This window comes from Mus pahari, chromosome 17, assembly GCF_900095145.1.
Source record: "Mus pahari chromosome 17, PAHARI_EIJ_v1.1, whole genome shotgun sequence".
Lineage (NCBI taxonomy): Eukaryota > Metazoa > Chordata > Mammalia > Rodentia > Muridae > Mus > Mus pahari.
Window position 1 is genome coordinate 65194714 of NC_034606.1, and position 15161 is coordinate 65209874.

Here is a 15161-nt window from a genome sequence, read left to right on the forward strand (position 1 = left end):
CCCCCACCCCGCCCCATGTCGTCTATTACTCCAGTCCCTCTTGTCTGGTCTTTGGTGATTGCTGGGAAAAGCTGCTTCTCACCAGCCAGAACTTCTCCTTTCAGTTCCCGTTCGTTTCTCCCGGGCCATTCTTGACACAGGGAGCCCTGACCAGGGTACAGCAGCCTTATCTTCTTCCCAGTCGTGTTTGGTTTCTGGAGCCCCAGATCTGGCTGCCTATTTTAGTCCCAGCAGTAAAATGCCGATTCATGCTTAACTCTAGCCCCGAACCGTGGCCTCTTCCTTTCTGGTCTCTGTCTTCCTCTTGACCATTTCCTCTCTTTATTTAGTATCTTTTCTCCTCCCTGGCCCGCCTACATTGTTGCTGCTGCCTTCTGACCTCCTAATCCCCTATCTCTAGGGCATCCTGTCATCCAGGATCTTGGAATGAGCACTTGTTCTAAATACAGAGCAAAAGGAAGAGCCAGGCCATGGATGCGGTGAACCCCTTCTTAGTCCCAGGACTGTATTTAAGGGGGCTTAATTATAAATGTGAACACACAGTATGATAACACGTTGAGTTTTATTTGCCTTTCTGTATCTGGTTCAGTAATCTGAGTTGTTTTTCATTACCCCCCACCTTTGCCCCAGATACTGGAGATCCAAGACACCAGCAGCACCCCCTGCCCCTGTTGCAGTATTAGGGATGGAGCCCAAGGCTTTGCACATATTAGACAAGTGCCCGGCCAGCCACCGAGCGATAATCCCAGCCCTAACTCCTTGCTTACTTCAGGTCTCATTGCAAAGCTAAGAACCATCTTGGGGAGGCCACTGGACTTGGGAAGATGTTCAGTTGGAGGCAATGACCTGAAGAAAAGACAGCATGTTCAGTCAGTAACCCTGTCCTCTTGTTTCCTCAAGGTTTCTGCTTGGGTGTGGCGCTGGGATTATGGGATGGTCACAGAGAGAGTAGTTTTCACACGACAAGATCAACAAGATCAGTGTATGCCAAGACAAGCAAGGATGGGTCTTAGAATGGCTGCAAGCCAAGATTCATGGACCGAGGACATCAGAATGTGTCTGATGGCCGGCGGGAAGGCACTGTGACATCTGTGACATCTCTCATGTGGCTCAACTACTAGAACAGCCAGGCAGCCTCACCTGACTCTTCCTCGGGACTTTAAGGCGGTAAGACATTTTTCACAAGTGAAAATGGGGAGGAGCTTAAGGGAGAGTCGGGTGATGGGGTCAGGCCTTTCTGGGGCTAACCTTCCCTTGGCTTTGACTCAGGGGAGCAGTGTATGTGCTTGGTTCTGCATAGAATAAACTATAAACTGCACTGCGAGGTGTGCTCCTGGCCCTTGTGAAGGGAGCTCTGCCCGGCTGTGCTGTCATGGAGAGAGCCTCTGTGGAGGGAGAGAAGGGAATCAGGAGGAATATATCCAGCCTGGGCTTTCCTGCCTAGCCCAGCCAGCGCCTGGATCGCCAGAGAATTTCAACCCATCATTTTAAAGGACTCACATTATTCATCCAGGAAATATAAGCAGAGACACGGGTGAAGACGGTGGGCTTCCTGGAGACATTACAACCCATGCTGGACACAAAGCTGGTCACTCCGTGGACAGCGTACTGGCCGTTCACCATGCAGTGGAGGGGTCCCCCAGAATCACCCTGCCGGGGAAGAACAACAGAACTCAAAAATGCAGCTCACTCCCTTCCCACTTGTGCACCTGGATACAGAGACACACTGAAAGGAAAAAAAGGAAGGAAGGAAGGAAGGAAGGAAGGAAGGAAGGAAGGAAGGAAGGAAGGAAGGAAGGAAGGGAGAATGTAAAGTTCTGTGCACCCTTGTGGAGAGGAAATATAGTAGGGAGACAGTCGCATAATTCGTAGTGTGGGGGAGACTTAAACAAATCCGGGAACCATAACCCAAGGCAGGGCGTGAATGAGCACTATGAAGGACAAATGTTTAGAGGGGGGGGAGAGACTCGGATTGTGTGGCTGCAAAGGGAGGTCTGAAGTGGCTCTCAGGGCTGCGCGGGGTGGGCTGCCTGGCTTTAGAGCTCTGCTGCTCCTCCTGCAGGGCAGGTTTCAGGAGACAACTTTCAGGAGTTGGCTCTCTCCTTCCATGGTGGGTTCTGGAACTGACCTGGGTCGTCTGCCTCCTGGGGGTGGGCAGGCTGCAATGCTTGCTGCTATTGCTGTGGCGAGGCTAGAAACCTAACCCCATGGCTTCACACAGGCTAAGCTCATGCCCACTTCTCCCTCTCTCTCTTCTTTTCTCTCCCATCCCGCTTGCTCTTTAGGCAGGGCCTTGAAGGGCCTGGAGAGTTGATCCAGTAGTTAAGCTCTTGCAGAGAGTCCAGGTTCTGTTCCCAGCACCCACATGATGGGTTCCAACTGTCTTAACTCTGGGTCCAGGGGATCTCTCCCCTTCTCTGGCTTCTGCTGGTGCCAGACACATCCACAATGCCCACACATACATTTACTTTTAATTAAAAAAAATTTTGAGGCATGAACCTCCATACCTGGCTAATTTTAGTTTTAATTTTTAATTATGTGTATGTGCCTGAAGAGGCCAAAGAAAGTTTGATCCTCTGGGTCTGGAGTTACAGGAGCTGGTAGCTTGTAAGCAACCTGATGTAGGTGCTAGGAACTGAACTCTGGTTCTCTGGAATAACAGGAAACACTCTTGATGGCTGAGCCATCTCTGTAGCCCCAACGTGTGTGTGTAATGTGGGTGTGTGTAAATTATATGTCAATATATTTACAATATGTAGGCAGATCTCAAATGATCATCTGGGCTGGACATAGCAGCCCATGCCTGTAATCCTAGAATTTAGAAGTCTGTGAGTTCCAGACCAGTTTGAGCTACACAGAGAGTTTCTAAGCAAAAAAAAAAAAAAAAAAAAAAAAAAAAAAAAAATTAGCTGAAAGTTGTGCCCTCTGGAGAGGGAACTGTGATAATGCAACGAATGACTGTTCTATTCACGCATAGTCTCATTTGCCAACATGAGGAATATGTCCAGCATCAATAAAAATTAAATGTAAGGGCTGGAGAGTTGGCTCAGTGGTTAAGAGAACTGACTGCTCTTCCAAATGTCCTGAGTTCAAATACCAGCAACCACATGGTGGCTCACAACCATGCATAATGAGATTTAATGCCTTCTTCTGGTGTGTCTGAAGACAACTACAGTGTACTTACATAAAACAATAAATAGATCTTTGGGCCAGAGAGGGTAGGGCCAGAGCAAGCAGAGGCCCTGAATTCAATTCCCAGCAACCACATGATGGCTCACAAACATCTGTACAGCTACAGTATACTCATATACATAAAATAAATAAATACATCTTTAAAAAATTGAACTTAAAAAGAAGAGGAATTTGAGGAGACAGCTCAGTTTAAAGCAAGCACAGAGGCCTGAAATTGATCCTCAGAACCCAGATTTTAAAGTAAAAAATCCCTGGATAGTATCGTTCACTTATAGGCTCAGTGCTGGGAGGCAGAAACAGGCAGATCCTAGATCCCAGCTTCTTCTGTGACTTACAGGGTGGTAAGAGACATTGGCTCAAGAGTAAAGGTGGACAACACCGAAGAATGACATTAGAAGTCGGTCTGCGGTGGCGTGCACACTTAGTCCCAGCACTCAGGAGGTGGAGGCAGAGGCAGGCCGATCTCTATGAATTGGAGGCCAGCCCGCTATACAGAGTGAGTTCCAGGATAGCCAGGGCTATGTGGTGAGACCCGATGCCTACTCTTGCACACACATGTAAACACTCACAAAAAGAAGAACCAGTGGAAGTGGCCGAAGAGCTCAACCGCAGCGAATCCTTACAGAACACACTGGGACCCAGCTGCTTAGGAAAGCGTGACTCTGTCTTCAAGTAAAGACACCTAAACCACTCTACCCATAGCCTGACAAACTAAGGGGGAGGGGAAACAAAGATTTACATTCTGTGCGTGAATGTTTTGCCTGTTTGTGTATCTGTGCACTATGTGCATGTCTGGTGTCCACAGAGGTCAGAAGAGGGTGTCAGATCTCTTGGAACTGAAATTAGGGAAGGCTGAGCTGCCGTGCAAGCCATCTCTCCACCCCCGCGCCCCACCACTAATGTTTTGAGAGTATTTCAGAGCTAATGGAACAGAAGAGAACGGAGTCTGTATAATACTATTGCATTATGCTAATTGACATGAGAGGGAAGCTGGGAGAGACGGGGGGGGGGGGGGGGAGCGGGTGTGTGTGTGTGACTGAGGAGTTGGGTCAGGAGGGGAAGCCGGGAAGAACCCAGTGTAGATGTACAGACTGAGACCCGTTGAATCCTGCCTGAGGAGAACTGGGCTCACTTAGGACTCTGAAGACCTCAGGCCCATTATCTGGGGGATCTTCAGTATGAAAGGATTCAGAAACATGTTCGTTTCAAAGACTTATCAGTTTGGAGAAATAAAATCTCTCTCTCTCTCTCTCTCTCTCTCTCTCTCTCTCTCTCTCTCTCTCTCTCTTTCTAAAGCAGAGATGTGTGAATGTGGTCAGGCTAGACTTGAGGAGTGACGGGGTGGCTGGCTGCTGAAGACCTAGATCTCTCTCTCTCTCTCTCTTTCTAAAGCAGAGATGTGTGAATGTGGTCAGGCTAGACTTGAGGAGTGACGGGGTGGCTGGCTGCTGAAGACCTAGAGAAGGTTGTACTATGCATTAGTCTGTCTGTCTCTTAAGGTATTATTATTACTATTATTAATTGTTTTCATTTCGAGACAGGGTCTTACCTTGTAGCCCTTGGCTGGCCTTGAACCCTAAAGTCTACCTGCCTCTGCCTCCAAAGTGCTGGGATTAAAGTAACCACGCCCAGCATCCTAGTTTTGTTTTGTTTTGTTTTTTAGTCTAAGTTTTAACAAGGAAAATTGCAAAAGCAGTGGCTCCTTTACTTCCTGTAGTTCTTTGGTTTCACAAAAATCCCTTTGCTCCTTCCGACCTGCAGTGACCTGCACCAGCCTCAGGCTAAGTTCTCTTCCTCTTTCACAAAGCTGGGACCTTGTAATCAAGCCGCATTCCCGAGCTGTGGCCAGTGAAGCAGAAAACCCAGCCTGGAGTTGACCCATCCCTTTTAACTAGGTCTACGGAGGAACAGTGAGCGGAAGGAGAACCCTTTCCGGTTCATGTTTCCTTAGTTATCCTAGGCAGAGTGCGTGAGCGAAGCGTGTGCCAAACTCGAGGGCTCAAAAGATAACCATTTCGGGTTCACGTGAGTTACCCTGGGAAGAGTGAGTGAAGCCTATTCCGAGCTCCCTGTCTTGAAGGGTAACCCTTTCCGGTTCATGTTAGTTATCCAAGGAACTGTGAGGGAAGCGTAAGCCAAGCTCGCCCTCTCGAAGGGTAACCCTTTCCGGTTCACCGTAGCTATCCACGCTTGTACAACCTTTGCACTTTCCTTTTTTGCAGTCAAGTTGATTTCCTAGTTCATGAGTAACCAGAAGCAATAAAATAGAACACCCGCCAACCTGCGGCTGCCCAGTTCGCAAACCTGCCCACGGTCAGGGAACGCCCCCATGGTCCCCCACCCCCACCCCCAGTTAAAGCCATGTCCAGCTGGCTGGCCTCTGGCTTCCAGCTCTCCCTTTTTTTACTAGGATCATGGTCCATCCATTATCCGCCCTCCTCACTCTCCAAGAAATCTTCTCTGCCTATTGTTACCCTCGATTTTCTTCCCCATTAAAGACCCACCTGTCTGTGACTTCTGTTTCTAATGTCACCAGATTGTGTCTGTCCCTCTCCCCCATCCAAGGGTCCCTGACGAATGCCTTCTTACCCTTACCTGCCCTTGTGTGTCTGTCCCCACATTCTACAGACAGTTACCAGATTAGCCACTTAGTAGCCACAGAGCTCTTTCATCAAAACTCCAGCTATGGAATGACCTGCCTGCTGGTCTTCCCCAGGTTTTGCAGATCCTTATTGCCTGTTACCGGTCTGGGTGTTTTTTCTCTCTTCCACCCAGCCCTGAAGAATTCAAGCATTTATGTTCTTGTGGACCTTCCCCAACCCACCCCTCTCTCATTACTCTGCAACTTTTCCTTGGGGTGAGGGTTCTCACCTGGCTTTCTCTCCCAAGCTGTGTCGGTTTGATTTTTTTTTTTTCTTTTCTTTTCTGTTTTCAAGATAGCACCTCGGGTATCCCAGGCTGGCCTTGGCTTTGTAGCCCGAGATGACCTTGCTATTCTGAGAGCCCCCCCCCCGCCCTCTGCATCCCTGGGGGTTAGAGGTATGCACCTCCACACCTCGGGGGATTCCATCCATGGAGCACCGATGATGGAACCCAGGACTTTATGCTTATGTCATGTGCCTCCCAGCTGAAATGCTATCCTTCTGATTCTTAAAACAACGACAACGACAACAACAGCAACCACCATTTCAAAAGGGTATAGCCATCGTCAGTAGCTCGTGGTCCATGCAGAACCAGTCAGTAGGCTGGGTATGGCTTGCGAGCTTCTGATCCCAGCTCTGTCCTAGCTGAAGGGAAAGACCAGTCCCTGGGTGTTCTCAGCCTCAGGTCTTTGTCTGTGCTCTTCATTCAAAGAGAGAACTTCTTTTGAATGACTTTACCTCCATTTCACTCCGATTTCTTTCTACTTAACCTTTGGGACTCCCTGCAGGTTTCCCTGTCTCCTGGAAGGTTAAACTTTCCTGGCTGCAGGAGAAGGAGGTGTTGGGGGCCTCCATGCCAGTCTGCCTTTATCAAAACGTTTAGCCACAATGTTACAACGCCTGCCTCGATGCTCCTGGCTCCTTCATTTGCCATCTCTGTATCCCAGCACCCCTCCCCCACCGCTTCCTGTGTCACACACACACACACACACACACACACACACACACACACACACACGCCACGGCCACGTGCACCGGCTGAACTGCTCTGAGCAACCTGTAATGTGGCTTGATCTTGTCTAAATAGAGAAGCCTGTGCACTGCATAAGAAAGATTATAAGATTGCTCAGTGCAGGCTCCTCTGCGGTTCCCACCTGCACCCCCTCCTGCGAGCCAGCCCCAGGGTAAAGTGCAACAGTGGTAAAGTGTAACAAAAAGGACTGATGGGGCTGAGACTACCTGCCAGACAGTTAACTGCCACGGTCCCCAAAGGCCTGGCCCCTCGCTACCATGAAAAGAATATAGGTCACAAGCAACTCCTAAAGAATACACAAGGAGGTACAGGCAGGTCAGGCCACACTGCAGCTTTTGAAGTACTGATATTGAGCGAGGAACTCTCATGTCCCCTCCCACTTGGAACTTGGAGGTTCTGTGATAGAGTAGGAAGCTGAGTCTGTCCACAGGGGCAAGAGCAGGTGAGGAACAGAGAGAGTGTAAAGGGCGGGGGGTGTCCAGTGAAGACCCTTGGGGCTCACCCCTTCGTGCACTTACCTGGCATCCAGAGCGGACTCCGTCTCCACCAGCACACACCATGGTGTTCTTCACAGAGGAGCCCCAGTAAGAGGAGCTGGAGCAGATGCTATAGTCCACGCTGGGCAGGTATGCCTGCTGCAGGGTCTGGGACAGCTGCCCATTGGCTGAATGGGATTTCACATCGGAAGTCAGTGCAGGGAAGACTCCTTCCCAAGATCTCCTGACCTGAACGTGGGTCCAGCTCCTGCCAGCTTGTTGCAGGTCATGGGTCCCTCTCTCTCCTCTGTGGGTGGTAGCTACAGCTTCACTGTTCCCAGACACTCAACCCCAGGGCTGCAATTGCTTGCTTTCACCCATAGCATGGTCTCCACAACAATTCTGCCTGCTGTGCTGCTTACAGTAGAAGCCCCACAAAACTGCAGAGCAGAGGAGGCATTGTAGCCATCCGGTCCTCCCTCCCTCCCTCCCTCCCCCTCCTGCCTCTCTTCCTTTCCTTCTTTTGGGATGGGGCCTCATTATAATGCCAGGCTAGTCTCAAACTCCCAGTCTCCCTATTTCAGCCTCTCAGGCAGCAGTATCTTATTCCCTCTCTTCCCCCTCCCCCTCCCCCTCTTCTTTTTCTTCCTCCTCTCCTTCCCCCCCTCCTCTTCTTCTCTTCTTCTTCTTGAGACAGGGTCTTACTATGTAGCCATAGCTATCCTGGAACTCACTACACGGGACCAACTGGACTTAAACTCACAGAGATCCCCTGAGTGCTGGGGTCAGAGGTCAGCACCACCGCAGGCTTTTTCTGCTTCCTAAGAGTTTATTTAGTTCAGGGGCTGGAGAGATGGCTCAGCCATTAAGAGCCCTTACTGCTCCTGCAGAGGACCTGAGCTCAGTTCCTAGCAGTCATCTTCTAAACCCTGCAGACCCTGCACCTCACACACGAAAAGACTCACACACGTTAAAAACGATAAAAACGGACGATTTTTAAGAAGAGCTCGTGAGGGACAATGGAAACTTGATCTGTCGTCCTCAAAGCAGCACCTGGTGCCACCCCCTGCCTTGTGTCTTCTCGGTGACACTGAGGTTCCCACCTCCCTGGCCCGCTCTGTCCCCAGCCCTACCAGCTTATCCCCTGAAACCATCCCATGGTGATGTACGGACAGCAGAGACCTCTCCTGTGACCTGCATCTACAGCCACCTAGTGTGTTTATTCCGACTCAGTCTGCGGAGGTGCAGCGACCTCTGACTCAACTGTCTCATCTCCTCTTCCTTTAATGTATCGGAGACTTGACCTTTAGTTCCCTAGGTCGTAGGTCCCGGGCTGTACTGCCTAGGACCACCGAAGAAGATGCCCTGGACACCAAACCTCAGTGGTTGGGGGTGGTGGGAGTGTGGATGACTTACTTCTGGTTCTTCCCCAGCCTGTGATGTAGCAGGGCGAGTTGTTAGCCAGGATGGTTCCCTCCTGGGGCAGAACACCCAGCTGGACATAGTTATTGAGTGTAACACTCTGGGCCAAGCGCAGCAGGGCGATGTCATAGCTGCAGGAGGAAAGATGGCAGCTCACTTACCTGATAAGGTCTGCCATTCAGAGGACCCAAGTTCAGTTCTAAGCACCCATATCAGGTGCCCACAGAAAAACACACGCGCGCGCGCGCGCGCGTGCACACACACACACACACACACACACACACACACACACACACGGAGGGGGCAAACTTGGAAGAAGTTGAGCTGCAGGACATTAGACGTGCAACAGCAGCATCTTCTGGTAGAATGTTGGAATTGCAGTCTGGCTGTGCTTTGGTGAACAGAGCCAAACCCATTTATAGATATATACAAAAAAGCAGCGTTCTGCTAGAGTTCTCAAACAGGTAAGATTCTGAGACATCTGTCAGAATTATACCAATTACTTGAATCCCTCCCTATGAACTCTACAGAATAAAATGCCTTTTTATTCTTTTGTGGTGGGAGCATTAAACTCAGGGTCTCACACATATAGGCCAGTATTAGACTGGGATTACAAACTTGAACCACCAGCTCGTTCACTGGCCACCATGTTTTTTCTAGTGCTTGTCACAGGGGACTTTGCCACTGAATTATGTCCCCGGCTTTTGCCTTATTATTTTATTTTATTTATTCAGACAGGGGGTTAGGTATTTTTGAGCCCAGGCTATCTTTTTATTCTAACTGTTGATAATGACTTTGAACTCCTGATCCTCCTGGTATGTTGAAGGGCCAGGGTTCCTTCTCCAACCAAAACCAAACAAAATTTCTTTGTCCAGATGAAGTATAGTTCATAAAGTGATTAATGACTGTTTGCTCTCACTAGCCCAGAAAGTTCCAGAATGTTCTGAGTGATGTCAGGTGATGGTGTATTCCTAGAATCCCAAAACTTAGAATCCCGCCCAAGCTAGCAGCCCCCACTATACCATGAGTTTTTGTCCAGCTTGAGTTCCATAAGAGCCTGTCTCAAAAACCCAAAACTGAACCAAATTCCCATCCCCAGAAAAACAGGGACGTTAAACAGAGAGAAGTCCTCATGGGGTCCGGTTGAGCAGACACGCCCACATGAGACCAACCCAGAACTCTTCCTGCGCCCTCAAGCCGTCCCCAGTCCGAGTGCTCCTGGTCCTGGGTGAGAATCCAGCACGTGCTCTTCTGCAGGACACGGGAATCTCTCCCGAGTGCAACCCACTACTTAACAATCCAGGGTACAAAAGCCACAGATGAAGTTTCAGTCAATCCCTCTATGCCGTGGCGAGCAAGTAAAGGAGACAGAGACCTGGTGGCCAGGCATCCCTGCCCCAGTTTAGCCTCCCCAGCTTACCCTGCAACCACGTTGTTCTTGTTCCAGTAGGGGTGTGACACGATCTTCTGCACGCTCACATACTGCTCAGTGCCGTCATTCTGGCTCAGGTTGTGATCTCCGACGACCACTCGATAAGTCATGGGGCTGGAGAGAGAGGGAAGCTTGAGGGACCTCCTTTCCCACTCAGAGGAAAGTGTGAGAATGGACTAGCAGTTTAACCCTGGGGTGGGAACTGAGATTCTCAAGCCTAGACAGAGAACAAATCGGGTTTGAAGGTGAGGCAGGGCAAGCGCTCTCATTCCCTGAAGCTACCAGCTGAGGAGGCAGAGAAGAGGCAGTCAGCTGGACATTTTCAGTTTATTAAGCTGACCAGAGGTAACTTGTAGGTTACACGTGTGCATGCACACACACGCGCACAACTTGTGCTTTCTCTATACTGTCCCCTCAAATGATACCCAGACACTGTCCTGAGAAGCTCAAACTAGGTATTCTTCCAGAAGGCTCAGTCACTTCCTCCGTGGGCTCAGGAACCCGGCTCTGTTTTCCTTACCTGTCCACACAGTGAGCAGCAGTCATCACCCAGTTGCGTCGGATGAGGGTCCCGCCACAGGTGTGGTACCATGATCCTCCGGACTGGTACTGGAGGGAAATCTAGTCAAGGAGGAAGAGAGTGGGGGTGGGTTGGTATCACCGTCTAAACTTTCTTTTTATTTATTTATTATTTGTAAGTACACTGTAGCTGTCTTCAGACACTCCAGAAGAGGGAGTCAGATCTCATTACGTGGGGGGTGGGGGTGGGCCACCATGTGGTTGCTGGGATTTGAACTCAGGACCTTCGGAAGAGCAGTCGGTGCTCTTAACTGCTGAGCCATCTCACCAGCCCCCATCTAAACTTTCTGATGCCACTCAAAACATTCTCTAACTTTCTGGGCTAGGGATAGCAAACCTATCACCTACCCCTGCCGATTGTTCTGCCGCTCTGCCCACAGTTGCTCAGAGAAGCCATCTAGTTGTTTCTGGGGTTAGCTGGAAAGTCTCATTTGCTACACTTGTGGGAAAGTGAGGGTTCACACCGTGCCTTCGGAATCTTTCCCACGGGTTGTTGCCCTGGGCTTTTATCAGCTCCTTTCCAAAGGTAACCAAGGCATTGCACCACCGCTGAAGCCAATTTAGGGCGCCAGGGTCCTCTCCTCGGTGTCTTCAAGAAACACCCTTGCTGGGCAGTGGCTGCACACACCTTTAATCCCAGCACTCAGGAAGCAGAGGCGGAGGCAGGTGGATCTCTCTAAATTTGAGGCCAGCCTGGTCTACAGAGTGAGTTCCAGAATAGCCATGGCTACACAGAAAGACCCTGTCTTGAAACACGCACAAGAAATACCCTGACAAATCTAAAACAAAATCTGAGAGGCAGGCAGATTTCTGAGTTTGAGACCAGCCTGGTCTACAAAGTGAGTTCCAGGACCTTCAGGGCTACACAGAGAAACCCTGTCCAGAAAAAAAAAAACAAAAAACAAAAACAAAAACAAAAATAAAAATAAAAATAAAAAAAGAAAAGAAATACCCTGGCCTCTCACCTCAGGGAATACTTGGAAATGACAGTGGAAAATTCATTTTTTAAAAAAAATCAGTTTGTGTTTTCTCATATTATACAATAGAACTACTGAAAATTGGGGCTCAAACTGATGTGAGTTTAACTGAACTAGCACAGATTCATCTGGAAGTATGGCTGTTGAGTAGCCGACGTACCTGCCTTATGCGTCTGTATCTGCACAGAGCCAAGTCCAAAGGATGTGCTAACATAAGCCAAAGGAACATGGTGCCCATGCGAGTCTGTGCCATCTGGGACACACGCTATGGACAGGTGGACGCAGGTATGATTTAGGGTGTGTGGAGCCTCTCGGATCCACCTGGCACATAGCCGTTGCAGGAATAACAAAAGCAGTTTGTGGGGTGAGGGTGTAACGCAGAGAAAAAGCATTTTCCAGGCATGACCAAGGTCCTGGATTTAAGTCCCTGGTTTACAGAAAGAAGAAACGGAGTTTGAGTCACAGGTGAAGTCGTTCGCTACGCAAACCCAACGTCCTGAGTTGGAATTCTCAAGACCCATGTAAAAGCCTGGCGTGTTCCTCTCAGCACTTGGGAGGCAGAGGCAGCAGCAGCCGTGTGTTCAGCAGCAGCAGCCTGGTCTGCACCGCCAGTCTCAGGCCAGCTAGGGCGTCGGGGGCCAGACCCTGTCAGCAAACAACAGAAGCCTGGATGCCTGGAAAGCATCGGGGTTCCCAGCATGCACTGGTGAGACGGGAGGTGTAGTCCGGAGAGACCCAGTGAGTGGGCTGAGGGGTTGGCGCCTGCATGGTATGCAGCATACAGCAGAGCGGCAGAAACATGAAAGGCCACACCACAAACACGGTGGAAGGTTAGCAACCTTCTGTGCTGTGGCAGTCTGGCACTTTGTCTGTGTCTCTGTCTGTGTCTGTCCTTCTGTCTGTCTGTCTGTCTGTCTGTCTCTGTCTCTCTCTCTCTCTCTCTCTCTCTCTCTCTCTCTCACACACACACACACACACACACACGCACACACGCACACATTTGAGAGTCTATGACCACATGACTGGTGTATAAATTCATCTCCCCCTAATCTTTTGTATTTAGACTCCCACCTCAGTCTTGTTCCACACATGGTTAAAATCTAGAGTTAGACAGCAAAGTGAGCTGCCGCTGATAAAAACACATATACACGTAAAATACAATTTTTTTAAGGTGTGTGATGCACAGCATCTCTTGTTTGGGTAAAAGCCTGGGCTAAAGCAACACCCACCTGAGACGGCCAAGAGTTCCTCCGGGCTTCAGTCCCTCCAACCACGCGGGCGTTAGTTTCTGGAACGTCCTCGGTACTGTGTCCTTTGTGGGGCAGAGAGCGAGTGATGACTAAGCATGGGTCTGGCAGGGGGGGGGGGAACGGCAGCTACTCTGTGAAGACTGTAAGCTTTGTCTGCAGATGCACTGCTCTCCCCCAAAACGCTGAGGGGCCCAGTTCTGAGTCGTCTGCGCCCCTTTTGCCTCTTTTGAAAACAGTGCCTCAGAGCACTTTCTTCTCCTCTGGGGTGTCTGGGGTGTCACTCTGCCTTGCCATGGAAGTTCTACCCAAACCACTAGGCTAGGGTCCCCCTGGCACCTAGGCGCGTCCCCACTCAAGGTCACCGCTCAGCTGGAGGAAACCCCTCTGGGGCTTCGGGAGGATTCTCCAAGAGCAGTGCGCATCCAATCTGGGCACCTTGCAGCCAAGGAGGCTGGTGGGGACCTCCCAAGGGGCTCCTTCTCTGCCTCTTGACTCAACCTCCTGCATGGCCAGGCAGTGCGTCTCAGCCTGGCCTTTGCTCCAGGAGAGTAAGGTTTTTTGCTACACTGACGCGCGCACAGCTTCCTGCCTTCCTCTGAGATAAAGAGCCAGCCCGGGCTTAGAGACTTTCTGACCCTCCCTGCTCAAGTCCCCCTCCCTCAGAACTTGGGCCCAATGACCCACTTACCACACAGGACCAGGGAAGCAAACACCAGGAAGCGCAACATGTTGTGGAGAGAGTAGACCACTGTCCCCTTGCCATGGAGCGAGCCCTCTTTATACTCCTCTTATCAGCAGCTTTGCTGACCTTCCTCCTGCCTGCTGGGCAGGGCCGTGGGTAGAAGGCAGCGAATAGCGCAGGTGACATGAAAGTACAAATGAACAAATTTTTAAGTCAACTCATTTATCTGTTATTCAAAGACAGAACAAGGTCGGCATCCACTTAACCCGAGTCAACTGAGTTGACCTCAGTTGAGACGCAGCCTGCAAATCCTTAGCGGGCTTTCGAGATGGCTGAGAGGGTGAAGCCGTTTGCTGCCCAGCGGACCACCTACATTCAATCCCTGCAACTCACATGGTAGGAAGAGTGGATAGATTCCCGCGAGTTGTCCCCTGCCTGCCACACGCATGCCCTCATGCACACACGTGCACACCAAGAACGCATAGATAGGTAAACATAATAAAAAATTCAAGATGGGGCTGGAGAGATGGCTCAGAGTTTAAGAGCACTGGCTGCTCTTCCAGAGGTCCTGAGTTCAATTCCCAGCAACCACATGGTGGCTCACAACCATCTGTAGTGAGATCTGATGCCCTCTTCTGGTGTGTCTGAAGACTCATACATAAAATAAGTCTTTAAAAAAATTCAATCAAGATGAAGAATGAGGATTTCTTTTTTTTTTGCTTTTTGTTTTGTTTTGGGTTTTTTGTTTTGTTTTGTTTTGTTTTTTTGGTCATATGTGCCCCATGTTGTCTGAATCTCTCCCATCATCCACCACTGTCCCACTGTCCACTGTGGCACTATACACGCAGAGACCTGTCCTGTGCACGTAGGGATTGGGGTTTGGGGAGACACAGCATCTCCTCTATGTCCAAAGAGGGAGATGGGTTTGTCCACAGCACAGAGATGTAGGCCAGAACCCAGAAACAGAGCGAAGATGATGCTATGAAGAGGAAACAGGTCTGGAAAGGTTCCAGGGGGAAGCTACAGAGCTCTCAGGGCAAGAGCATGTGGGCAGGAGGGCAGAGAGTACAGCAGGGGAAAGGCCAGTCGAAGAAGGAGGTCAGAGGGTGGTGTGTCCCAGAGAGGACAGAGGGCCATGAGCGAGCGGGGCACAAGATGGCCGGCCTCAGAGCAGAGGACTGTGGGTGCAGTAGCTCGGAAGCTGCCAGGCTTCCCCGGGACCCTAGTTACCTTTGAACCCGAGTCCAGGTTTGGGGGCTGCAGGGCTGGGAGAGGCTGGGAAAGAGGCTTACAGGAATCTGTCTTACAGGAATGAGCATTCAGGATAGTCAGTGCCCAGGTAGCTTGAAGGGCTCCATCTGCAGCTCACCTCCAAGCATCCAGAAACAGAGGTGATCTCAGGGAGAGGGATGAGCAGGCTGGGGAAACTAGGCCTCCTCCTCCTCCCTCCTCCTCCTCCTCCTCCTCCTCCTCCTC

At 50.3% G+C, this 15161-nt stretch overlaps 1 protein-coding gene across 1 annotated transcript; it reads right to left on the reverse strand.

The window, feature by feature from the left end:
- Positions 1 to 542: 542 nt before the first annotated feature.
- On the reverse strand, positions 543 to 13752 carry Cela1 (chymotrypsin like elastase 1). The gene is made up of 8 exons (XM_021217075.1): positions 13692 to 13752; positions 12983 to 13065; positions 10718 to 10818; positions 10186 to 10311; positions 8760 to 8896; positions 7386 to 7531; positions 1501 to 1650; positions 543 to 846 (listed from the first exon to the last, which is right to left on the reverse strand). Exons 1-8 carry the CDS (start codon positions 13729 to 13731, stop codon positions 829 to 831), a joined length of 801 nt encoding a protein of 266 aa, XP_021072734.1. The 5' UTR covers positions 13732 to 13752; the 3' UTR covers positions 543 to 828.
- Positions 13753 to 15161: the final 1409 nt, after the last annotated feature.